General features: G+C 33.1%; 3 protein-coding genes across 8 annotated transcripts in view; 1 reads left to right on the forward strand and 2 right to left on the reverse strand.

The window, feature by feature from the left end:
* LOC110731390 (tyrosyl-DNA phosphodiesterase 1-like) overlaps window positions 1–5,310 on the reverse strand; it is a 34,642-nt gene extending 29,332 nt beyond the window's left edge. For 5 of the 6 annotated variants that reach the window (XR_002513294.1, XR_002513295.1, XR_002513293.1 and 2 more), the window contains exons 1-7: window positions 5,014–5,310; window positions 4,751–4,930; window positions 3,304–3,567; window positions 2,335–2,553; window positions 1,760–1,820; window positions 516–592; window positions 141–398 (exon numbers count right to left, since the gene is read on the reverse strand). Coding sequence is in view for 2 of the 6 variants with exons in the window: in XM_021911251.1 (XP_021766943.1) it covers window positions 141–398; window positions 516–592; window positions 1,760–1,820; window positions 2,335–2,553; window positions 3,304–3,567; window positions 4,751–4,930; window positions 5,014–5,028 (1,074 nt within the window). In the remaining 4 variants the exon portion in view is untranslated. Of the gene's footprint in view, window positions 1–140; window positions 399–515; window positions 593–1,759; window positions 1,821–2,334; window positions 2,554–3,303; window positions 3,590–4,750; window positions 4,931–5,013 lie in introns of those variants that run through there. The other variant, XR_002513296.1, reaches the window with a different exon arrangement.
* Window positions 5,311–6,088: 778 nt separating this feature from the next.
* Window positions 6,089–11,639, reverse strand: LOC110731392 (chaperone protein dnaJ 50-like). The gene is made up of 10 exons (XM_021911254.1): window positions 11,420–11,639; window positions 11,268–11,330; window positions 11,110–11,176; window positions 9,157–9,216; window positions 8,671–8,721; window positions 8,499–8,579; window positions 7,588–7,697; window positions 7,379–7,496; window positions 7,158–7,284; window positions 6,089–6,559 (listed from the first exon to the last, which is right to left on the reverse strand). Exons 1-10 carry the CDS (start codon window positions 11,536–11,538, stop codon window positions 6,456–6,458), a joined length of 900 nt encoding a protein of 299 aa, XP_021766946.1. The 5' UTR covers window positions 11,539–11,639; the 3' UTR covers window positions 6,089–6,455.
* A 2,087-nt stretch (window positions 11,640–13,726) lies between these two features.
* LOC110731169 (uncharacterized mitochondrial protein AtMg00810-like) lies at window positions 13,727–14,503 on the forward strand. Its single transcript, XM_021910999.1, has one exon. The coding sequence runs from the start codon at window positions 13,727–13,729 to the stop codon at window positions 14,501–14,503; it is 777 nt and encodes a 258-aa protein (XP_021766691.1).
* The last annotated feature ends 13,275 nt before the right edge of the window (window positions 14,504–27,778 follow it).

The following is a 27,778-nucleotide window of genomic DNA, read 5'->3' on the forward strand; positions in this document are numbered from 1 at the left end:
AATAATATTCTAATTAATTGTTTTATATATTATTGAAAAAAACTATGGTCAAAGCATGTGAATATAGTGTCAAACTCTAACAATTAAATGAATTAGATAACCAAAACACATAGTGCACAAAATATATCAAGTATTAATACCTTTAGAGCCTGTAAATAATCAATAAGATCACTTTCAAAAGGACTTCCCTTGCTTGTCGCATTCTGGTCTTTCCAAGGAAAGTCTTGCATCCACAAGCCTTGACTTTTATTGTTCCAATCAACATGAATCAAGTTTGCCGAATGCACAATGACCCTCAGACCCTGAGGATATACAAGAAGCATAGCCTTCGAATGGTGTGTCCCATATGAGATAGGTAATGGTGGTTTATGCAAAATCCAATCGCTAGGCTTGTTCCTCTACAAAATAAAAGTAAAAATATCTAATGCTCAATAAGTATATCAATCAGAAATTCAGAGTTAGAAAGTGAGCACATCTAAGATAGCTGAGTCTCAATATTAATCCACACAACACACCTTCATGTATTCAACTGTACCGTCACCTTCTCCATGTACAATCAGCACCTGAGGAACTTTTCTAAGCATTGGGCATGCTACAGAGGAAACCAGAAGTGGAGACCGTAAATTGTGTCAAGAAGTGCAATAAAAATTATCCAACAATTATAAAGGAGCACCTAAGAACGAATTACACGAGCTCTATTCTAAATCCAAAGCAGCAGTTAAGAAGAAAAGCACTTGACAGTTGAAACAGGGAAAGAATAGATAAGATTCTACAAGCACATAAAATTAGAAAAACCTACAGCTACAATCATGACAGCAATAATGGTCACAGAATTACTGAGACAGCATCACAAGGGTATTATATTCTGTCATTGTCAGATTGGTCACAACAGCATTATTTGATAAGTTGAAATTTCTTCACTTGAACATTACTCTTATATTTTATTTGCTTTCTATCATACTTTACCATATACTTTCCAGCACCTTGTTATTTATCTAAGAATTGAGTTGTAGTCAACATTTATAGTAACGAGTGTAAGCTTGAAAGTGTGCCTTTTAATAGTGTCAATTGCATAGATATTGGCTTTAATAACGAGATAAAATAGCTAGAGTGGTAATATAGCGGCCTATGCTGGACTTTGCACTGTCTTTGTAAGACAAATGATAAGGAATAGCTTTTCGAAAGAAGGAAAGTTTAAACTCCATTACAAATCTGCCTTAATGTAACCAACGTATCAAACAACCTTTTATGTATATTCAAGCCCACAAGCACCCTCAAAATTATGAACTACCTCCGTTTCATATTATTTGCAACTTTGGTGTAGTATTTGTGAGATATAAAAAAAAAATCCCAAGTTGCAAATAATATGAAACGGAGGTAGTATATAAGATAGCAACTGCACACAGTAACACAACTAAAAATTACTGGAAGAATGCTGAACTATTTAAATTCTGGGCCTCCTCAAATCCCAAAAAAAAAAATTCAATTTGCATAGAATTACATATAACAGTATATAGATCGAAATGGTGACAACCCATAAATAAATTAACATAAATACAGCATAGAAGCAAAGAGACAACCATGCATATTCAAATATAAAGTCCCACACCACATCATAATATAATATCATATGCTCTATGTGACCCAACTCTATTATAAAAGATACATAACAAACACGCAACCTGTCAGTATCTTAACCTTCATTATACATGATATGACAAAATGCACGGTACAAGATGTGATTTCACAAGGTAATTACCCGATAACAGCCAGTCTATGTCCACCATGTAATTTGAAAGTACAGCAACAATCACATCCCCCTATAGGAAAGACCAGTAATCAATCAACCAGATCACTTCATGAAGCATGTTTCCAGCTTTAAGATATATTCTGATTAAGATATGTTCCAGTTCAATTTGCATGCTAAGATAGATGAAGCATCAAAATAGACAGCAAAAACAGATGTACCTAAATATATTTTCATATTGTAACAATAAATAGATTGTTAAAAAAAGACACGCTAGCTTAAATACTGTTGAATTATACAAAAAATTCAAACCAGGTGGTCAAAAACATCATAATAGATAATTTTATTGATCAAAAAACAGAGAACAGTTGAGGATCTTATCCTGAGATCTCCAACGTATTCCTCAAACATAGGGCAATATAAATATATTCACACCTAATAACAACCTTGATCAAGTGTATTCTAGCAATGTCATGTCAAATATACAAATATGCCTTTCATGCAACCCATTATCTGTGCAGCTTCCTAAATGATGAATAACAAGTAAAAAGATCCAGGAGAGTTTAAACCTCACAATCATAAATTACCTCAATCACATTGTCAATAGAAACACAAGAGGTGTTTGCCCATTCTGGTAACCCTTGCACTTTCATAAGGCGAAATGTTGAAGGCAGACTATCATTAGACACATGAAAATCACGTAGCGCCTCCTCAGTGTTCCTGGACACTGAATGATTCTGCCTATTAGATTCAACACTTACATTATCAATATTTTCTTTTACGTTTCTTCCAATCCTGTGTTGAAGCTGTACAAATACACAAAGCAAAAAAGCAGGTAAGAAAAAACTAACAAGTTCTACACCGCTTGCAATTTGCAGGTATAAATTTGTCAATCTTATTTATAAGAACTTCTATTAAAATCAAAAAAATAAGAGGGAGGGAGGGAGAGAGAAAGAGAGATAGTAAGAGTCCCTTATGTCAACCACTAATTAGCATAACGATGAGAAAAACTGAAGATTATCAAATTACAACCATAGTTTTGTCAATCTTTTGCAAATACCCAGCTATTGAACATGCATCCTTGGTTTTATTTTAGTTGACATGTTTTGACTTTCACAACTATTCTCACCAATTACTCTTACCACTTTGTTATTTATTCTTAAGATAAAGATAGTCCACTGGAAAACAAAGAGAGAAAGTCCACTTCACAAGTCCAAAGGAGGTTCCATCCCAAAACCATATGGCAATAGGAGGAGTAGCCCCTTAGCCTTATAAAGTGTTTAACTCTCTCTTCTTCAACCAATGTGGGGCACTTACATATGGTGATATTTGAGAGATCTATTCAACATTATAAATATTTGAAGATGTATTTATTAAAAGTTACACATTGACATAGGCGCCTAAAAGAAATGTGACAACTAATATGAAATGGAGGAAGTAAGATACTATGCTCAAAGGCAAACAAAGTTTACATCCATGGATAAACACTGATAAAATAGATAGCAAGTACCAATAAAGGGAGCAATACATATGAGGATCCAAATAGCAGAGAATACCGTCAAGTGACCCGCAGAAGCTCCAAAGTTCAAGTCTTCTCGTGCTCTCTTCCTACCATCTCCGAGATTTGTCCGTTCCCTAGCACCTTTAATCCCTTTGCTAACAGCATCAGTATTTCTCTGGTTACTTAAGGCTACATACTTAAAATAATGACTCCCTGGTATCAATTCTAAGATATCACCATAATTAACAGAAGCTTTTTCTCCAGAATTCAAAACCTTCCTCTGACCACCAGAATTAACCACCACAGGATTCATTCCTTCCTGCCAGATCATAAGTAAAGACCTAAGATAAAAATGAGATACTCCGTACATTGTTACTTGGACAAATTATTTCCATTTATACAAGCCATAATGATGATATTAATCCTTGGAATACACAAACAGTCTCACAATAGTACATCCCTATTAAACAAAGAGATATAAAGAACATCAGCCAACATAACTTGAACTAACCCTTCAAACACCTCACAATACATCTTGAATCAGGCACAACTAACCAAGTTCGATTAGCCGACTTTCAAGAACTTATCAAACCACTCAAACTTCATTACTTCAGGCTTAACGCTTGGTTTGGATAGCAAAGTAGGAAGGAAAATAAGGGGAGGGAAAATGGAGGAAGGGAAGGGAAAAGAAAGGGAGGGGGAGGTGAGCTCCATTTTCCCTCCAAATCTCTCCAATTTTGGAGAGATTATGGTTATTAAAGAGAGAGGGAAAATGGATCCCTCCCTCTCCTTCCCCTTCCTTCCCCCAATCTTTTACCCAAACAAGAGATTTTGTCCCCCTCCATTTCTCTTCTCTTCTTTTCCTTCTATTTCTTCCTATCCAAACAAAGCGTAAAGGAAAAAGCATTGCCCTCAAAATTCTAACAAATTGTTGGCAGCTAATGCCAAACATTACTAATATCATCACTACCATTTCATATAAGAGACAGTTGAGGACATGAATCGCACTCTCACCTTGATTCAAGGTATCACGCAACTGTATTCTTTCATGTTAACTTTCTTTCCTAGTTTTTATATTGCATATAGACACTTCTCATAACAAATTCTAGCTTTCTCAGTGTGAGAGTCCACTCTGCACTTGGCGGTTCTCTTTATATTAAAAGACTATGCTTCGCGTGTTTGTACACCAAAAATATCGACTATTAGCTTCCATTTAATACTGTATACTTGCGCAAACAAACATAAATTTCCAACAGAAAAAAAAAAAAAAAAAAAAAAAAAAAAAATCAACTCCAAAATAAACAAAAAACAATTCTAAAATTCAACGAAGTCATACAAGTTCTATCTAAATTCAACTCGAATTGCATATCACAAGAGAAATTCTGGCAAAATGCACAAAATGAAACACACCAAAACCACACATTACAATAGAAATTCATGCAAAATACATAAAATAAAACAAACTAAAATCTCAAAAAATTTAGGAAGTTCAAAAATTATACCACAAGCAAATCAGCACAGCCATCAGAAGAAGCAGACAAAATGAGGTGCTTGCGACTAAGTCTTTTATCAGTCACCGGAACATTACTACGGCCGATCACATTATCACCTTCAGAAACCGGCAATTCCGGCAACGATTTCTCCTTCTCCAAGCTCTTATTCAACGGAATCAAAATTCCTACCTTCACACAGAAAATCAAGCACAAAAATGTGTTAAAAATTGAAATTAAGAGAGAGAAAGAGGAAACGTTATAGAGAGAAATACCTGAGAAGACACCATTGAAGATGAACAAGAAGCTCCGAGAGGAGCGGAGAAGAGAGAGAATGGAACTGGAACCCTAGGAGAGAGAGAGAGGAAATGTAGGTGAGAATTGAGAGTGGAAATTCCGGCGAAGTGAAGTGAAGTGAAGCGAAGCGAAGCTTATGAATATGAAATCATATCGTTGCCGGTAGAGTGGCAAGGTTTTATAATCGCACTAGCATTCTAGCAAGGAAGAAGCAATGAGTTTGAAATACTTGGGTTGGGGGTGTTGGGGCTGTTTAGTGTTTTGTGTATTCGTTTGTCAGGCTTTGCGCCTTTATATTGCGGCAGGTTTGTTTTTGGTGCAATTTGGTCTATCAGTTGGACACCGTGAGGCAGCTAAACACATAGACGCTAGTGTGTTACGAGCACGATAAATAAGTCAACAATAAAATTTGAAAAAAAAAACACGCAAATGTGCACACAATGACACAAGCGTAAAATTCACTTTACATTTTTCATTTATAGAGATGAGATTAACAAAGAAGTATAATCATATGGAATAAGCACAAATTTTACTGATGAAAATTATTAGTCATTCATCAGTGACTCAAGTTATTAGAGGCAGAGAATTTCTTATCAGACTCTACCACCATTAAATTTCTGGTACAATGCCAATGTCGCAATATGGCATGCATAATTTTTTAATAATCAAATTAAATTAATTGCTCTTTATTTACTATGAGCATGAAATAATTAAACTAATACATAGTATTATTTTAAGCTAATTATATCGTTCAACAAACTGTATTAATTTTTCTAGGGGATTGGATTGGCAGCATGCATAGGGTGATTAACGTCTTTAAAAATGATTTTAACAAACTTTTTACTTTTACTATGTTGTCAAAACAATCTTTTATGCTCGACTGAAAGATCAACTTTGATTTGCCAAAGTGGTATTACCCAAACATGGGGCACCAAAGAATCTTTTGCAAAAGTCTTGATTATTGATCTGTGAAAATAATCAAAATTATGAAATGCAGAATACTTGTTTGCTTAAGATGAAACTCTCCAGCTATAAGAGCCACAACCTGTCAACTGTAGACAAAAACAGAATACTTGTTTGGTATATGCCAGTGTGAGTATATTCATCACAATGTCTTTTGTAAAAATGCAATATCTTGTGTTCATATTACTAGAATCAAAATTGAAGACCTAAATGTATAACTATCCTATGTTCCCATTGCCGGTGTGAGTATGTTCTAGATCTCGTTCCATGTTCTTAGATGGAGCAAGTCTTTTACACAAAGATCTACACTCGAATTACAATTTCATTAAGAAAATCCCATCCCATTAATTTGAGCGCCATTTCCTGCCCCTTCCACTGAGAATGGTTTGCATCACTGAATGAAAAGAATGTCATCTCGGCATATTTTGGAACAAAATTGTCAGCAAAAGAATATCAGCTATCTTCGACGCTTTGATTCTCTCCGCATCTCCGACACGTAGCTGTCCATGTTGGATTTCACCCACAGTTTTCTCTTAACAAGATCATCCTTAGTCGCTTCATCTATGAACCAGCAACACAAAACCTCTATCAGAACTCAAGTATATGATACATGCAGAACAAAAATGCAAGGATGCACAGAGTTTCAAACAGGCAAACCAGAGTGATCCCATTGAGCTAATAGAAGTATTTCAAGAGACAAATTAAACGACTGAAGCGATAAAGCAAAACTTTCAGATGAGAAGATCCAAGACCATGGAACGGGACTGCAGTTGTTTTTGATGGAAAGGTCAGCTTTGGTGAGGTAATAGGCTAACAAGGATGATATCAGTATCAAACCTGAGCTACATCATGTCCAATAAACAGATGAGCCCTGATGAATCGAGATTTTAAATCAGCTTGCATATAAGAAAACCTCCTGGACAACCCAGTGAATCTAAATTCTGACAACCAAATTTGTCCCTGGGATAAAACATTCACTGCCCTCACATAAGACAAAACATTCACTGCCCTCACATAAGTTCAGGGGTAATTTTCTTTTCCAACAATAGAACAGAAAACAAATTTCCTAAGAGTAACCCAAAACCCCAAGCAAAATCAGCAATCAAACACCCAATTGGTTTTTTTGGTAATTGATAGACAATAAGCAAATAACTATTACCAAGATTCCTCCATGCATCAGCAGATGCACCAAGTGATCTAATTGTAAGGTATGAGGCATCTTCCCAAGAATATGGCGCTTTCTTAAAGGTGTATCTCCAAAACCAACACCCGTGCCACAAAAGAAGCTGTGAGGACATTCACACACAATATGTTAAAATCAAGACAGAAAATATTATACCGGACGAAAAAACTCAATCTTTTCTGAGGAATATGTATGACCTTGACGAGAGTGTACGGTAAAAGGACAATTCGAACACAAATTAGGCCCCATACAGACGGATTTTCAGCTCCTGTAATTTGTAAATCAAGCTCTTTACTCAAATCCTCTTGTACTGTCCTGCGATTAAACCCATTCGTATGATAGGAATTAGCTCAAGATCAGATCAATACGGCCAAAGACATAATATGAAATGAGGTCATGTACAAACTTGTTCATTTTGATATTCTTTTTCCTATTAGATACTCCTCCTGAGCGTTCAAGTTCCAATGCCCGTAGCTTATTTTTGTAAGCAGGTGTCTTCTTAACCATCTCTACAGCCTGCAGGAATTGGAATTCTATGTAAGCAACAAGAAAAGATCAAAATTAAGTCTTTTTAATATACTCATAGGCACTGGCCCATTGGAATATGAGAATACATAAATGACATGAAAAGAAACAAGCTAGAGACTTAGTTACATCACTTAAAGAAGGTTCATAGGAGAAATTCAGAAATACAGAAACAACGAACGTCATTATAACATTAAACACTCAAAGAAAATTCAAAGATCAACTTATTGCTCACTATAGTACCAAACCCAACTAATACAAAAGCAAAGATGGAAAATATACAACTGATGCTTCTATCCGACTTCAAAAGTATCACAATGAATTTTATCAGCTTAAGAATCAGTCATTAAGGAAGATTGCGATACGAAAGTTGTGTAGAATTGCTGGAGTACAGCTGTAAAGGATTGAACTAATCATACGTTAGGCAACGTAGAAGATATTTAAATATAAAATTGAAATGGATGATAAAATTCTTGCCACAAAAGAAGCTGTGAGGACATTCACAAACAATATGTTAAAATCAACACTGCAGCATAAAAAAACCATAACCTGTCCTAAACTATCAGCAATTTCAAAGTACCTTGATTAAAGTTCATTGATTAAATGTCGTAAAGAACCCTAGATTCTACAATACCTACGTGATTCTACTTTATTTCTTCTTCCATATCTGTTACATTGTCAAAGACTCAAAAAGACAAAATCTTATACCAATTGCACCCCTTATAATATGCTACTGCAAAAAATAAGATGAAATGACAATACATGGTTTTAGTATAGCGTACACAATAATACCTGATTGTACCTTGTCCACTGATTTACATATTGCAATCCAGAGAGAATAAGAAGAAGACCAACTAGAACAGCTCGAGGATCCTGTCATTACAGAGTACCACATCATCAGAAGCTAGATATAACATACCAATCCAAATCTAGAAAACCTTGATGACTTAAAAGTAGTTCTTACCGTCTTGTGACCATAGTAGGCTTGGTAGTATCTTGCAGTATTATAGAAAAACTGGAACATCAAGGAGACAAGCACATGAGGTTAGAAACAATAATTAATTTACTTTAAAAACATATTAATTTAGAATAAAGATTTTCAGAACACAGATGCTTCAATTGAGTACGGCAATCACCGACACCCATCAGCATCCAGACAGTGCATAGCATAGCATTGCAATGCAATATCTTTAAAGTTTAGCAGTAAGCAGAAATGGAGACAGCCACCTCTAACCAATTAATTATGAACCGATAATTTTTCTATAACACGTAGCAATGAAACAATCAGACAAGAGAGAACACAACCATTCACAAGTGTATAATATAACTTAATATTCAGCCCATGCAGTAACTTTTACCATGACTTAACGACACAACTAGATCATCATCAGCACAAATTAAAGCCTCTAAGTTCTCTTTGTAATTGGAAAAAGAGTGGAATACAAATTACCTCCTCTGGATGCTCTATAGCATAATCATACTGTGAACGTGTTTCATCATCTTTCAAAATCTGCAGACAATAAGGCAAGCATTCATCCGAAGTACATAAGTCAGTGAACAATACTGGTACTTAACAAGTTACATAAATACTTAAAAAAAGCATTCTTGCTCTTGGACCTTACTCAGGCTCTCCTTTCCAAATTCTTTATATAATAAATTAATAAGGGACAGTGATTCCTAAATAATTTCCAATTCGTTAACATGCTCTCACAGTAGTCTGGCTACTCGCACATGTTTTTGCCTAGTGTCTACTGATGGAATTCTCAATCAAAATTTTAGCTTATTACATACATAATGACAATGACACGTTTCTCCATTATCATACAAACTACTTCATGTTTATAACTATAATATACCAACTGACATAGTCTCAATGTTTTTGTTCTAGATTTGAACAGATTCATTTGTTCAAGAAAGAGTGTTTTATCACCTTGGTAAATTCAATGGCTATAAACTATCCAAATTAAGCTATAAATATTATAGAATTCTCATTACCAAAAACGTGTATAATATATTAGAAACCAACAGTACATTATATTCACTCTTACATTCATACAAATTAATCGAGTGTTGAGTCTGTTGACATCTTTTGGATGCACAAACATGGAAAAGTATCATTTACATTTTACATAATTTCACACAGTCACTCTCCATCAAACACCCCGTCAAACAACACCAGGAGTATATCCAAATTAACCACGTCATTCTTAGTTTTAGGGGATTGACCTTTCACTTTCCACTAAGAAGCAAAAGCTTTAAACCCGTGTCATTAATATAAATGTGAACACAACATCAATCTCTATCCCTTCAAATAATTAAGATTCCTGATTCCATTTAATCCAAAAGCCTGCGTATCGTCGTATCCAGAATTTTATTAACCAGGCTGACAGAGTGGCCCACACTAAGAACCAAGCATTGCCAAGTATCATTTTCATTGTCCAAAGATATTATACTCACAAAACTAAGCTCTAGTCTAGGTACAAATTATTGGCAAAACCTTCCTACTTGATTGAGCACTAAAACCTCAAAATCTAGTCAGAGAAAGATAGCCACTATACTTCGCACAACCAATGAACTAGTGCATTTGACCTCCTTTTTTTTGAGCGAAGGGGATGTATAGGGAACCTAAAAGGAAAATGGCACAAATGGGATTTGATCCCATTCCGTAGTTAGCAGGTAGCAGTGTAGCACCCAAAAATGTTGCTAACAAAGCTAACTGATATTCACAAGGACTATTTTATTTCAGCTATCAAAGATTACCAAAACTAGTCTTCCCTTTATTCCTCCCCTCCCCTCGCATCGCCCCATCCAACAACAGCATTAACATATTCAATAATTTCACATAGCTTTCATACATGACGATTGATGTGAACAACAACAATTATTCTCTATCTTCAAATACAAAAGATTCAATTTAATCCAAAAGCCCATGTAATCAGCACGTCATTAACCACATGAACCCACATTCTTCAGTTCTTCTCTCACTTACTGATCCCCATACAATGGCAAGCATTAAGCTCTACCAAGTACCAAATGCTAAATTTCGTTGCCTGAAGAAACAATACCACACTCTCCTATAGACCTATCGGCACAGACTATTAGCAAAACTTTCCTACCTAATTGAACACTAAATCTCAATATCTCATAAATTCTAGTCAGAGCAAGCAAGATATTACACTTGTGCTCAAAAGCCAGTGAACAATTACATTTGCATTTCTTGTGCTCGAAAGCTACAAAGGACAATGACATAGACGGGATTCAATCCCGTGTCATAAGTACCCCAAACTTTACCCACTAAACTAGCTAATATCCACATCGAATATTCCAATTGTACATCAAAAACGAAAAAGGCATTTCAATAAATCAAGTAAAGATTTCTTAAAAAAAAAACCATCAATCATACCTCGTATGCATTTGCAACCTTTACAAACAATTTTCTAGATTCTGGGTCTGGATTCTTATCAGGATGGCTACAAATAAATTCCAAAAAAAAAGCAAAATTAATCAAAATTTGAATCAAATCAAACTAAATAAAAGCAATTAATTCATCTAATTACTTACTATTTCAAAGAGAGCTTGTAATAAGCTTTCTTGATTTCCGAAGCGTTCGCATTTTGAGAAACCCTAGAAAAAATTATACCAAAAATCAAGAAATTAATTCGCACTACAGAACAAAATAAAAACAAAAAAAGTAAGAGAAAAGGAGAGATTACCCAAGAAGATCATAGCAATCATCATCATCACAGTAGATGGAAATGGACGGTGTGATGAGCAGAAACAGTGAGAGTGTAAAAGTGAGTGCGTAACACCGGATCACTGCCGGCGACGCCATTTTTTCTCTCTCTTCTCGCTTTCAGTGAAGCTAAAGCTAACAACAACACAAGCAAATACAGTAAAGAATTGAATTTTCAACTCCTTTTTTTTCTTCTTTTTTCTGTAGTTGGTTTTAATGCAGTTTTGTTTTGATTGATTTAGGATTGGGCCGTTTAGTAAAACTGGGCCGGATTTGGTTAAACTACTTGGGATATTGTTTATGGACTTACTTGGTGTTTAACCATAGGATTGTGGACTTTGAGGTGTTCTACTTCTCTGACATTGGTTTTTGGATTTTGCGAAAAAACTGTCATTTAAGGATCTATTTTGATTGACTGAATTGAGATGAACTGAACTGTATTTATTGGAGCTGAAATGAACAGAAATGAACAGAATCTGAAGAAAACAGGCTCTAAATGACGATTTTGGAGAGCAACTATCATATAAAACTTTTTTTTTAAAAAAAAAACTACCACAAAAACATAAAAAGTTTGAGTAGCACTACCTTATCAAGTTTTCTAGCTAGAATCTCTAGCTGTTGGCTCACCAATTAGTATTTCTCTATCTTCTATTTATAATTGTTAATCTTCATTTTCCTCTTTTTGCTTCTATTAAAAAAATTAAAACCCTAATCTATTCATGGTTGAAGTCAATTAATTGCCATAAATACCTAAAAAATAATGTGTAATGAACCCTGCATTAGATAATATAGAACAATTGCCTCAAATCCCCCTATTTCAAAAACCCTCAATTTCAATTTTTTTTACCATTAACCCTAATTTGAAGATTCAATTGAAAAATTGTGTCAATTACAAAGCAAATTAGATATATATTATATCTTCAATTGTGTTTTCCAAACAATTTTGCTTCTTCTCTCGCCCTGAATTGATTGAAATGAATAGATTAGGGGCCCACAGCCGGAGATTCTAGTCGAAAAACTTGATAAGGTAGTGCTACTCAAACATTTTATGTGTTTTGTGGTAGTTTTTTAAAAAAATAAAAAAAAAGTTTTAAATGATAGTTGTTCTCAAAACTCGTCATTTATATGGTAGTTCTTCTCAAAATTTCCTTGGGTTTTTTTCGATGAGAAAATTAACCCTATTTAATCGACATGGTGACGTCTGAAGTGTCTGGTTTCATAATTTGTAAATTGGAACGAGGTATATTTAGGTGAAACTCATACACTTCAAAACCATAAAGTATATGGTTTAGACTTTAGATACTCAAGATGGAGGGTACGATTCATATCATATACTTCCTCCGTTTTCTTTTACTTGCAACACTTCCCTAAAAAGGAAATGTCACAATACTTGCAACACACTATAAAAGGAAAGTTACTTTAGGGAAAAACTATACTCCGTACTATTTCCCTTATTTAAAGCACATGACCCACTAAATTACACTCCTAAGTCCTAACAACCACTCATCCCATTTTAAAGTGTATTATATCATGTGAACCCCACATTTCTTAAATACCGTGAAAAAGTGTGTGTTGCATCTAAAAGAAAACGGAAGAAGTATACAGGTATCAAATAAATGTTGCACCACCCTTTTTTTTTCTTCTTAATTCTAAGCTCATACTACTTAACAAACGAAAGCCTCTTAATAAAAGGTACTAAGGAAATTCTCATTCTTAAACACACGTAGTGAGGCGTGATAAAATTGAAAGAGTTAGTGAAAACTGAAAAGTGAATGCTTCTTCTTTTTTTTAAAGCAAAAGGTGAATGCTTTTACTTATTCACTTCACATAATGTGAAATATATTTAATTTTTATAAATAACTAAAGTACATACGGAGTATATCGCAATCGTTTAATCAATCATAATAATCATGTTGCTCACAATACATTGTACATAGAAAATATTGAAATAAGAGTGTGGGACAACTCTACAACGAAGGCTTGTGCCAAATTAATGCATAATTGATTGAGTAATATTTGGCCACCGTCCAATTACTAGGAGGGCAGACCAATAATCCCAATCATATGAGTATATGACCTATCAAGAGAGTCTTTTATAGTATAAGAAGCATCTTTATTGCAATGGGGACCAGGATTAGAAAGTGGTAGTGATGCTCATATATGCCAAGCATAAAAAGCAACCGTCAAAACGCATAGCTGCTATACACTTTTGATAATAGATTTATATATTATCTTGTTAATATTTTGTAAATGATATCTTGTGTAATTCTATCACCATGTCGCAAAGATGGACAATTGCAAACCGATTGTTACTCATGTCGACACTAAGTCGAAGCTTAGTGCTCATGATGGTGAGCCAATGCAGGATCCCTCTCTGATCTACAGGAGTCTAGCAGGTGCCCTTCAGTACCTCACTTTCACCGAACCTGACATTGTTTATGTCGTTCAGCAGGTTTGTTTATTCATGCATGCTCCTAGGGAACCTCATTTTAATGCTCTTAATCGTATTATCAGATATATCAAAGGCACTTTTGATCATGGCCTACATTTGTACCGTCCTACACCTACGAGCCTTACTTCCTTCACAGATGTCGATTGGGTCGGCTGCCCGGACATTCGGCGCTCCACTTCGGGGTATTGTGTTTATTTGGGTGATAATCTGGTCTCATGGTCCGCAAAACGACAGGCTACATTGTCCAAATCAAGTGCCGAATCAGAATATAGAGGTGTCGCTAATGTTATTTCTGAACTATGTTGGCTCCGGAATCTTCTTCTCGAGTTACATTGCCCTATTCGACGGGCATCCTTGGTTTATTGTGATACTACTTCTGCCGTATACTTATCTTGCAACCCGGTACAACACCACCGTACCAAGCATATTGAGATAGACATTCATTTTGTCCGCGACAAGGTTGCTCTCGATGAAATTAAGGTCTTACATGTTCCTTCGCCATCCCAGTACGCAGATATTTTCACCAAAGGATTACCTCGCCAACTATTCTTAGATTTCAAAGACAGTCTCAGCGTCCGTCCTCCTACCGCTTCGACTGCGGGGGTGTGTTAGATAATAGATTTATATATTATCTTGTTAATATTCTGTAATTGATATCTTGTGTAATTAGGGATCTCATTATTAGGTTGCACATACCTATATATATTGATTAATGAGAATACTCCAACTAAAGAGAATTACACACTTCTACAACTTTAAATTTTACTCTATTATGAGATTTTCTAAACCAAACAAGGTTATTGATGGTGTTGATGAAAAACTCTCCTTATGAGTGGTGTGACCTTGAGGCTGATTGTTCTTGAAATGAGAATTGCTCGCATAATTACTGCAATTTAATACATACTCTCTCCGGCTTTTTATAATTGCAACACACACTTATGATTTGTTATCTTCAGCTTAATTTCAGTTAGTTCAATTTCTAATTTTTTTCTCTCATAAACAATATAGTTTAGCTCAGTTCAATTCATTAAATCATAACATGCTCTTAATCATGGTTTTTAAGAAAAGTATACCTTCTATATGTGATATAATACACTTAAAATAGGGTTAAGATCGAGGTTAGGAGTATAATCAAGTGGGTTGTGAGCTTTAAGTAAAAGTGATTGTAAAATTTTGACGATAAAAACCTTTCTTTTATAGTCTATTGCAACTATTATGACATTTCCATTTTAGGGAAGTGTTGCAAGTTTACAGAAATGGAGGAGCTGTATATTAATATATTTTTACATATATAACTTTTAAAAAATGACTAACCCATACGAGGGACTTGATTGGCCTTGATAATTAAGGGACATTTAGTACAAACATTGGAAATGGAATGGAAAGAAAAATAGGGGGGGGGGATGAACTTATGTAAGTAACTCTCATTTGTTTAATTTCGTTTAATCATGGTAATGAATCACTAAGCTTAACTCTCTTTCTTTTTGTTTGAGGAGGATAAGGGAAATTGTTATCTTATTATGTTTTAGAAATGTAATAAATAGATTGAAACCATTACCCTTACCTTTAATTGTTACCCAACCTTACAACCAAACACTAACCATAAATAAGTAATGATATAGGATATGTTTTCAACCAAATCCACACCCTTACCAAGCATGCTATATTAGTGTTTTGTGATGAGTTGATTCAAAGAGTTGATACCATGAGATAAAATGATCTATTTTGACTAATATTAGTCGATGACCACTATTAAACGCTAGATAAGATGATCTAATTTGACTAATATTAGTCGACGACCACTATTAAACACTAATTAGAGTGTTTGGTGAATCGGTGATACAAAGAATAAATTCCATTAAATAAGCTCAGTTTCAAGAAGTTGTTTAAAAGAGTTTTTCACTAGCTTATTAAAATATTTTAAGGTGAAATGACAAATATACACTCATTTAACCAAAAATTCCATCACAATAAAATTTATCAATATTTGCAAACTCAAACTATTATATGAAATATTATCTGTTATACCATATGCTGATACAATTAATTAATACAATCAATTAGTTTAAATCAACTAAGGGATCGGAGTGTTCTTTTCACTTAGTTTTTATTACTTATCTGTTCTTATCTAAACTTATTAAAGGCTTTATTAAAACTTAAATTAGTTGTAATGTTAATAATTTGGACAACTTTATCAAAACTTATTTTTCTAAAATTGAACTTAATTTAGCTTATTAGACGTAAAATAAGTGAAAATAAGGTGAATAAAACAGATTTCAACATGAACAATTTCAATTTTTCAAGTTTTTACCAAACACGATCAATAACTTGACAATGTTAAGGCTATACACTATTCTTAATGAAAAGTAAAGGACGAATCTATTAAGTGGGCCTGGACGATGATTGAATAAAGAAAACAGATTATCAATGAAAGTGGTCACCTTTACCTTTACAAGACATGACCTCTTAAGGTAGTAATGACCCTTTTTCCTTTAATTTAATTCAATATTTTTCAATGCTTGCCTTTGCTTTGTTTTGTTCTCTCCCTAACTTAATTAGAGTTTGTCCCAATTTTGTTGGAGTTTTCCAATTTTTTGGAATTTTAATTTTCATCTATGGATGAAAATTTTACTTTTAGCTTGGGTTTTGAAAAAAAGGATAGGTGATTTGGATTCATATAGATTAAAGGTTTGTCATTAACTATACGATCAAAACATCATCGTAAATTGCAAAGGTCTATATTTGAAAAGATGCAAAGACATAAAAAATTATTGTTCATGTCAAGTTTGAAACAGTGGTGTATGAGATATGCCAAATATGCAAATTAGTTATGATTTTAATTGTAAAAGTTATGTTAAAATCTCTAAATGTGTGATTTACAAATCCTTATTATTATTGTAGATGTCTTATGACTATTTATTAATTATATTATTTCTTCTTGTAAACAAAAAAATGTTATTATTATTATTATTATTATTATTATTATTATTATTATTATTATTATTATTATTATTATTATTATTATCTTTCATAAAAAAAAAACAAGGCCATCAAAGTGATGAAAGAATAACACAATATTATTTACTTTGTAATAGATATGATTAGCAAATATTACACCCATTTCACTTACAATTCATTGAATCAAGTTTTTTTTTTTTTTTTTAAAAAAAAGTTTGGTTATTTATTGCTAATTACATACAAAACAAAAATCATCATGTGTAATCTTGTTAGATTTGTTTTAATTTTGTAATTCACCAAAACAAAAGGCATCGCGTGATATCCAAACATTAAAATTTTAGTAAAATTTTAAAATTTACGTTAGTATATAATTAAAGATATAATTGACCAAACATGTGTATTGGTGATCGCGCCAAAATGCAAGTAAGTAGAAGGGGGAAAAAGTGTAATAATTAAGATATTTTATTAATACTACGTATATTTTTTTTATTTCAACTAAAGGTTGCTATCTATTTAATTAGTTGATCTTAACTTTTATGATGAGTTAATAAATTTGAAAAGACAAATATTTGTTTAAATAATTTAAGACAATTTCATATCTTCAATTAAGTTCACATAGTAAAAATCGATCATCTAAATGGTTTTGAAAAAATAAAAAAGTAAAAATTATTTAAATGTAATACACTATTATCTAATTACAAATTAAACTTTATTTTTCAAGACATGTATAGATTAAACTTAGATGAACCTTTAAAGTCCTTATTTGTATCCCCCCCCCCCAAACCAATTTTACTTTAATTTACTACTTAATTAACTCGTTTTGGCCCATCCATACCTGATGCAAATTAATTCCACCTTGAAAAGAGGCGGATGAGATTTAAACCCGTGACTTCTGTGTCACGCTGGTTCTGATACCATGTAAGTGGACCAACTCAATAAAAAGATTAAGCTGATGATTGAGGACCGAAAATATGTTTTATAATCTATCAGGAAATTGTGTATCCTGATTGAAAATCTTACTTGATGCCTAATAACTCTTTAATTGGGACACAAAGGGATAATAAAACATGCATGGTAGATTCATTTTGCCACACTTTTTTCTCTTCATGGTAGAGCAAGTTTGTGCGGGTTCAAATTTTTCTTGTCCAATTAACCTGTTAGACCAATTTTGTAAATCTCCACAATCACTTGATACGAAGGTCAATTCTTCAACACTCCCCTTAACATATAGGAAAATTTGTTAGAAAAAACCTTTCAAAGTAACTTTTTTGTTCAGTCTAAACTTATAAAAATTTCTTGGCAATTTAAAACCTGATTGTAAATTTTTTTTGTTGAAGACAACCAAAAGGTCATTTTCCGGCATTGACTTCTTCTTTCCGGCATTGACTCCCATGTGACATGCACATCCTCATTTTTTTTACTAATTCCACCCCTTTTTCTTCTTTGTTCCCTCTAATTTACCTCTAATTCCCTCTTATTAAACCTTGTTTAATATTAACCACCAGTCCACCACCATCGCCTCCACCACCACCAACCAACCCCCCTTCTCCTGTCAGCAGCCCCTCATCCCCTATTCCACATGCCGTCCAAAACTCCTCACCCTCCACTGCCGACTGACCTCCCACCGCGACTACCCAGACAAACCCTAACCCCCGACAACCCTCTTGCCTCCCTTCTCCCACCACGAATTTCAGAAGGGGAAAGGGGTTCGAGTTGAGAGAAGTTCAAAATAGTACCATTTGAAGAATCAAGGTCTTTGATTTCCCAAATTCTTTGGTTGAATTCGATGTTGAAGACATCTTTAATGGTATGATTATTGCCTTTCACGAATCTCCCAATTCGAACTTTAGAGTTGAGCAATAGGGTCGGTCGCCAGTGGACGCGGCTCGCTAGGGGCGGGGAGATCTGACGGCCGGTGGGATGGGGGAGCGGGCTACTGGCAGAAGAGGGGTAGGGTGGTTGGATGGTGGTAGAGGTGGTTGTGGTTTTTTTTCTTCTTTTATTTATTAATAAATTAATTTATATGTTAAGTGAGTTAAATTAGAGGGAAATTAAAAGGTAATTAGAAGAAATGGGGTGGGAATAAGAAAAATAGACATGTGCAGGGCACATGAGGGAGTCAATGCCGGAAATAGTCTAGTCAACGCCGGAAAGTAATCTTTGGTTGTTTTCAACAAAAAAAAATTTACAATCAGGTTTCAAATTGCCAAGTAATTTTTATAAGGTTTTTCTGAACAAAAAAGTTGCTTTAAAAGGTTTTTGCTGACAAATTAGATCCCTTTTTAACCTTGTCTCATTTGATTTTTTTCAAGCTAGAATGCTTCTTCACTACTTCATATACGAAGTATTATTTATATTCCCTGATCATCCATTGCCCATCGCCCAACCCATCCCTGGAAGGTACCAGTAGTATTCGTACTAGATAGAGTAAGTCGGTACGAATCAGAATTGGTCTTACTCATGCTATACCGCGGGCGGAGAATGCCACTATATACTTACTAGGTCGAGTGGTGGCACTGCAAAGGGATAACTAGTAATAATTCACAAAAAGGCCCATGACATAGGCAACAATTTTCCTCAGAAATTGTAGTAGTGTCGCACTCGTACATTGTACATAAATTCATTTCAGAAATCAAAATTTCACTCAGCTGCCCCTGCCACTGTTGTGGGGGAGTCATGTTCAAGAATCTGCATTAAAATTTGGACCGTCTTCCAGATAAGAAATTTTAATTAATTAAATAATTACACCTATAGCCGTATGATACAAATTTGATCCATAAAGTGATAAAAACTAGTTGCCCTTTGTACTACGTAGTTTCTACTCTGACGAATAGTACTCGATCCGAGTACTCGTAAAAGAAAATACTACGGAGTACGTACTTTCTGAAAGTTTTGTGTACGGTGGGGGGACGGTGAAAGTGGTGGACTATGCTTCTGCGCCAACTAAGGACCCAAATTCAATTTACAACTAATAATGCTTTTATTACTTGAACGTCGAAATTAACTAACCTTTAGGAAATATAACTTATTCTTAATTATGGATATTCTTTATTACTCCGTAGCAATTAACTGTATACACTTGTTTTTTTGAACTTATACTCCGTACATGTTATTTTAACTTAGAGAGTTTGTTCCGATTTATTGAACTAAATAGACCTGAAATGAATTGTCTATGAGAGAAGAAAATTAGAAACTAAATTGAACTAAACTGATTGAAATTGAACTGAATTGAAATTAAGCTAATAGAACAGACCCTTGTATAGAATTTAGTAGGATTTTTTTTTTTTAAGTAAAAAACAAGAAATACGTGGATGGAATACCCTAACTAGACTTCTCTACCTTTTACAAAATTTGGGAAAATTCTTAAGTATTTGGACAACTTTACCCTGTAAATGTTTATTTACTTAATTATCCTAACTACAGTTAATAGCCCTTTTTTTGAGATGTTAAGAATAGTGTGCGTATTTCCACACCTCTAAAATATTTAATTATATATTTTCCTGTTATCAATCGTTGAAAAATTTCCCGAATTTGGCTAACTATTACACAAGTGCATATGCATTAGCCACCTTAATAATTATGAGTAGATCGATTTAGATCACATAAGCAAAAGACACCTTTAATATTAATAATTATTTACATTGTCGGTTGCTTTAACTCTAATAACCAGTAGTCATCACGATCTATTCTAGATTACAAATTTACAGCAGTAATGTTAAAAACTTAAAATTAGTGGGGAATAAATGGATATTTGATAAGTAAGTATTACAGTAGTACTTCCTCCATTTCTTTTTATTTGCTCCATTTATTATAATGAATTTTCATTATTAATTACCCCCATTCTATTTTGGGTCATAATTGTTACACACTAACACTGACTAGAGAGTAGAGACTAGTACCAATCCCATTATATTTCTCTTATTTTTTCTTAATAAAATAGATTTGCAGGATGGAGCAAATAAAAAATGACCAATGAAGTATATATTTTTATGCAAATGAGGGTCAAGCCCAAACAAGATTGATTAGTAATAATAGCTGACACAAACTTTTGTATCGATTGTGATGGATTATTCACAACTCACAAGTCATTTCAACTGTACACATTATCACCCACAAATTGTACACTTTAAAACAATTATTATGATGATCACTATCATTTTAAAATAAATAAATTAATTAAATATGTATTCTGCCGACTACGATATTACACAGAGTATTGAATACATTATACATGTATATATAAAGGAGTATATAAAAGAGAAAAATGTCCTTTTCTTGTGAGACAGTCGCCACGTCTGTACAAATAATATTAGCGCTGCACTCTGTATGTCCACTGCCTGCCACCGTCGAGTCAATTAAGTACTTGTATAATGTATAAATCGACGTAGCTTCAAAAAAAGTCATCGTCAGAGGGTCATATATGTATAATTTATGTAATTATGTGAAGTTCATACTTATCATATGTTCTCACCGTGAAATTCCAATGATGTTTTTTTTTTTAACTTTTTTTTGCTTATTTGTTGTTTTTTTCATCTTAATAAGATTTTAAAATGAGTAAATTAAATAAACAGAAAATACTCTTGGGTGCACCTTACAACCGAGTGTATATAAAAAATTTCCGTCTCCTTAAAATTACCTAATTTGATAATTACTCCGTATTAAAAGTAAGTAGTTTTTGATTTTTATAAATATTGACATTAGTATAATTTGATACACAATAAATATAATTTCATATTAGTAAAATAAGTTAAGTTCTGTAAAATTAATTTTTGTTTAATAAAAATAATTTCATTTCAGTAAACATCAGAACTTTTATAGAAAAAATATAATAGAAAATCAGTAAATAAAATAGTTTCAGTTCAATAAAAATAATTTTTGTACAGTAAAATTAATTTCAGTTCAGTATAAATAATTGGGATATTCCCATTGATACACTTCAGGTTTTGACTTTTCTCAATGGTACCACATTTTTTTTTGACTTCCTGCTGATACACCCAAGGTTTTGACTTTATAATTCACGTACCTAAGTCTGTTAATCAGACGTTAATAACTTGATAAATTAACATCTTAGGCTTAGTAAAAGATGAAATGACTAATATACCCCTTTTTTAATCCATTCCCTCCAAATTTTTCCCCTTAAATTGTCTGTTATTTCCCTCCAACTTCTCAAACCCTATTCCCTCCCTAAAAAAAGCCAATTTCCCCTCTTCTATTCTCCATTAAAGTTCTCTTCCATTGTTACAAACTTATCTCATCTCCATTAAAGCTCCCTTGCTGCAAACTTATCTTCTCTTCTGACATTGCTGCAAACTTATCATTGACTGTGTATGTTTAATATTGAGATCAACTAAAATAGACAAAGTAACTAAAATGTGGGACAGATTGAAATAGACAAAATGACATCAGTTGCCAACATTCATTAATATATATAGGTTATTTGGGAACATTGCAAAAATCCAACTTTCAATAGTAAAGTTGTCTACTAAATTACCAAATAACAACAACAAAAATCATCCCAAATGACAAAAAAACAGAGTTAACTACAAGTTTTGACTTTCTATAAAATTATCAAAATGCATATGCCACTATACTACAGAACAAAAGACTTAGGAGCTTGGAGAATTTGATTTTCATTGAGACATAGGCACTGGTTGGCTAGGTAACTGTGAAGCTGTCAGTACTATTGCTTCCTCAACTGAGGGTCTGCCCTTCTGTCCCTTTGCTTGTTTAGCTGAAGCTGCAGACTGAGATCCAACTTCTTTAGATTTCTTTGCTGCCTTAGCTGCCTTTGCTGCATTACTTTGGTCTCTGACCCTAGGATTTTTTATGACAACAGGCTCATTTGACTTCAGTTCTTTCCCAGTTAACCTTCCCTTACGAGTTGTCTTATTATGGACAAAGCAACCACATTTGCTACATTTGACTGTTTTGGACCTTTTTCCAGGTTGCTCTTCACCTTCCTCCCTCTTTCTATTCCTACTTGGTCTTCCAATTCCCCTCTTCATCTTAGGAGGCATGATGATTGTACCTGACTCATCTGCAGGCCATTGCTGTATGTCAGGAATTGGGTTAATGCAAACACTATAAGCTTACTTAGGGATAGACTCATATCATAGCAAAACAATCAAAAAATTGAAACACAAAGAGGAAAGTACTTGCCTTTTGCCTATCAGAAATAATGGTCCAATGCTCCCTTGATGAGTCTTTCACAATGTTTGGGAAGGTGCATCAATTGGTTGTGCAGATTTGGATTTGTTCCTTAACCTGTTGATCATTCTATTCAAGGCACTTGGTTTCTTGGCAAACCCAACCCAAATATGATACATCTCACAGTCACCTAAGGTATGAATCATCTTAAAAAATCGCATCATTTAGTAAAGGGTGATTCTTTTCATTGTGACCATAACCAAAGGTAGGGTTGATTAAGGGATACTCAGTGTCTAATGCAGTAGTGTCCTCAAAATCCATAATCAAGTCCGTCAAATTACATCTATCTAAGTCAACATCAATATCAACATGTTTATCCCAGTAATGAAACCTTATCACAACATCACCCATTCTGCAAAATAAGGTAAACAATGCACACACTTATAACATGCAAATCAATTCCAATTCAATTATCCAACAATCAATCAAACATGATCATGACATTTCATTCAATATAATTCCATATTCTAAACCAATAATTGAACAAACATAAGCCCCCACCTAATATACATGAAAGAACCCTAAAATCGCACAAATATACATCATTAAAATCATGAATTAAACCTAAAATCGCATATTAAAACAGAACATCAAACAAATGCACCAAATCATGCATAAATGAACAGTAGTAGTGCTAAAGTACATGAATTATGCAAGATTTCCCTCTAATGGCTTTGTAGACCAACGAAATTAGCAAATTTTCCCTTGCAAACCCTTCGTGAATTCAACAGAGAGCAGAGGAGAGAGAGATGAAATTTGAAAGTGAGTTTGGTTTATGTCAAATCGACATAAATGGAAGGGGAAGGGTTTTTTATCGTTGGAGGGAAGGGTTTAAAAGGGGGTAAATTAGTCTTCTTTTTTTTTTTTTTACAAAATTATATTTTAACCTAGATTTACTAACTTATTAACGTCTGATTAACAGACTTAATCACGTGAGTTAGTAAGTCATAAACTTGGGTGTATCATTAGGAAGTCAAAAAAAAATGTGGTACCGTTGGAAAAAGTTAAAACCTAAAGTGTATCAATGAAAATTTCCCTAAATAATTTAACTTCAGCAAAAATAAGATATAATAGCGTTTGATTTATTGTTGAAAAATAGGGAGAAGAAACGTAGCCCATCCAGTCATACGGCATTACGGCCCATACTGTGAGAACAAACTAAATGCATGTAGTATTTTGATTACGCGTTACCTAAGGAGCAGGCCTTTTAATTTGGCTAATTGGCTCCAACAATACTGTGTCCTTTTGACCTTCTCCTTCACAAGTCTCCACAGATGAATGATTAACCCACACGCCAAACTGTAGGAAAGTCGGCTAGCTTTTAATTATAGACTAGATCCTCTAATAATTGCTACATGTGTAAATGTGTTTTAGGCAAATTGTTTCATTTGTTTAAAAAAGAAAGACGATGATAAACATTAAATATATCTGTACACTAGAAAATATAAACACTAATTACACTGATTTATATATATTTTTGTCATAAATTTCTAATTTAATAGAATTTTTAAGAGTGTATTCAATGCTTAGGGCTACATATAACATTACTTCAAAAAAAAAAAAAAAAGTGTGGTATTGTTACTTATTTGGTCGCTTTTCAAAGGTTGTTGAAATCTAGAATAGATCGTGATGACTACGTGATCCAATTATTAAATATTTTGGTAAATGAAAACAATTGCATTGGAACTGTTTAAAAAGTTAACATGGATTGATTGATTTAGGTAATGTGCTTATATGCACGGAACATAGACAACAAAATTAACACGTAAATTTGAGAAGTAAAGTATAAAATAGATGAGATAACCACGTAGATTTAAGTGTAATAGTTAGATTAACATGACCTATATCCACAGGGTAAGAGATAATATTTTCTTATTATTTTGTAGCTTTCATGGTGGATAAAAAAGATATATAACAAAATGAAATATAATGCTCTCCATCTCACAAAATTTCTTAAGTGGGGTTATATATTGGTTTGAATTGGCTAGGCTAATTATTAATCAATACAAGCACTTCTAATTGTCTACCAATTGACTTATTTATATTCCGTATAACATAAGAAAACCCTAAATTATTCCCCGAAGAATAAAAATAATTACGGAGTATACAAGATTTTGAGACTTTGAGTGGTTTTTACTCTCATTACATTTGTTTGTTACACGAGAGTTGGCCTCGAAACCTCGTCAAAAAGAAAAAGAAAAAAAAGGTTGCTTGTTTCATGAAGTAAATCAAAAATTTTCATTAAAAACTTTCGTGAAGGCTTTTTATTTAAAAAAAATAAAAATAAATTACAGAGTTATTTTTATTTTTGTATTTTAATCGTGATCAGATAACAAGAGTTAATTAAGCTTCGAACAAATGATAGTAATTAAATCTTATCACAACAACGACCTTTCTTTTTAATGAATCTATATCTGTGCACCGAAGTTGCTGGCCGGCGGCCGCTCATCAGTAATGTAAAGTACCAGTTCGTTGTTGGTGCATAGTAATTGGGTTTGTATTTAGTAGGGAGAATCGCGTGTTTAATTTCCCGCAATAACAATTGAGAGGAAACTAAAACTTAATCTTCTATAATTGAACCCCAAATTCAGATTAGCCTAAAGAGTAAAACAGGTAGAATAAAAAAAAACAATATTGTAAAGTCAATTTGTCCCACATGAGCCAACTTTGATTTATTTATTTATTATTTATTATTTATTAACAGGTAAAGAGAAGAACTCTGACTGAACCTCAACCCTTACTATTTTTTTAGTTTGATATTCGCGAGTCAAACATTTAGAGAATGAGAAGGGCCGGGGGAAGGGTAAGGAATCTCACTCTCAAAGTGTATCTAATGGAGATTAAACCATCTACCTTAAGATTGAAAGTTACAATCTTTTAAACTTCTTAGTAAATGAGCAACCTTTTAATGTGTAACCTAATTTAAACATTTTTTTTACCAATACTCATTCTTTTTAGGATCTTGCTAACGAACGTTCCCGGGACGTTGAATAATCATTTAAAATATTGCTTATAATGGTATTAATTTGGGAAAGCATGACAAAATTACGCGTCGATCGGTGTAATTAATGTTCATTTTAATTTAATCTTTTTACTTTTAGCTAGCTTATCCAACGCCCCCGGGACGTTCGTTAGCTTTTGCCTTCTTTTTATACACTTTTCGATAATTTTGTTATTTTTGTAAACAAATTGAAAGCAATAAGCCAATGAGAGAAACACCCGCTCCGTTCATTCAATTCATGCCTAGTATTCAAGTGGTTTACTTTGATTTTGAAGCTAAGTGACATTAAAATTTTACATACTTAAATACTTAATTGTGCTGTGTTGGCAAGGGCTAGCTTTCTTATTCTAGAGGAAGATTTACATTTTACACAGAGTTTACACATGACTCATAGTTGGTAAAAACACAAGAATTTGCAACTTTTATAGAACATAATCAATCAAACAAAATTTAATCCTTCATAATACCTCCGTTACATATTACTCCGTATTTGCAAATATTTGACATAAAATAAAGAGGAAAAATGTTTAATCATTAATGTAACGGAGGTATTACATATGAAATTATATGCATGTGAGAAACGATTTCCTAGTACATTCTATACATAACCAAACAAGCACTAAGCCACTAATTAATTGGAGTAAGAAGCTACTAAATAAAGACACCCTTTTTTTGGTAATAATAATAATATCACTTTATGTTACTTAAGGTGCAAAACGCCAAAACTAACACTTTTATGTCTTTAAAAAACTTTAACTAGGGAGTAATAAAAATTTCCACAAGCTGGCATAATTCAATGAATTCAGTTGGTTTCGATTCTTGAGCCTAACTTTTTCCTTTTTGGTACGGAGTACAACAATCCAGATTATCAAGTGATAGATTATCAGTTATTGATATTTTTTTTTTTTTTTTGTAACCACCTACTCCATTTGAGGTTAATCGAGAAAGGCATTATTGATTCATTTTCTTTTAAAAGCTTGAAATTAAGACAATGGTATCTAGTTTTCAAAGACAATAGTATCTAGTTTTCAAAAAAAAAAATAAATAAAAAAAAAAATACAATGGTGTCTATGTTGAGAATACTTTTACTTTTTTCTAAACAAATGATATGCACCGCGCTTCTAAAAACTATTCCAATCAGTATATAATAGGTTGAATATATAATAAGTGGATAGTGGACTTTTAAACCAAATCAAACATTAATTACATTCACATGGCATTTCATTATACATTTCCAAATTTAAACTTTATACTTGCATTATACCAATTTAAAAAACGCATTTTTTTTCAAAAAAAAATAAAAAAATTAGAGAGAAATGCTAAAGGGTGTGTGTATTTTGTTGGTAAATTTCTTATCAATTGAATTAAAATCAACTCATAATAAGAGAGTGAAAACTATGAAAATGAACTACTTTATTATTTTCAATATTGCAACAACTACTTAGATAGTCTCGCAAATTTTGCATCGCTTATACCCCCTCCGTGTTTTAATAAGTATTACAGTTTGACCAAACACGTATGCCGAGACACAAATTTAACTATTAATTATATGTTAATAAAATTATAGGAAAATTCATGTTATGAAAGTACGGAGTATACATTATAACGAATACAACAATGTATTATACAATATCATTTGTTTTTTTTTTTTTTTATATATATATTAGTGAATTAATCAAGTCAAAACCATTATGTGAATAGTGGAAAAAGTCAAACTTTAA

This window comes from Chenopodium quinoa, unplaced genomic scaffold (genome assembly GCF_001683475.1).
Source record: "Chenopodium quinoa cultivar QQ74 unplaced genomic scaffold, ASM168347v1, whole genome shotgun sequence".
NCBI classification, from domain to species: domain Eukaryota; kingdom Viridiplantae; phylum Streptophyta; class Magnoliopsida; order Caryophyllales; family Amaranthaceae; genus Chenopodium; species Chenopodium quinoa.

Excerpts from the sequence above, each read along its gene's own strand:
- LOC110731169 (XM_021910999.1), top strand. The coding sequence starts at position 13,727 with ATGGACAATTGCAAACCGATTGTTACTCATGTCGACACTAAGTCGAAG.
- LOC110731392 (XM_021911254.1), bottom strand. The coding sequence starts at position 11,538 with ATGGCGTCGCCGGCAGTGATCCGGTGTTACGCACTCACTTTTACACTC. Across the intron at positions 11,331-11,419 it reads GATTGCTATGATCTTCTTGG|GGTTTCTCAAAATGCGAACG; the intron begins GTAATCTCTCCT and ends AATTTTTTCTAG. Across the intron at positions 7,285-7,378 it reads TACCGTACACTCTCGTCAAG|CTTCTTTTGTGGCACGGGTG; the intron begins GTCATACATATT and ends ATGTCCTCACAG.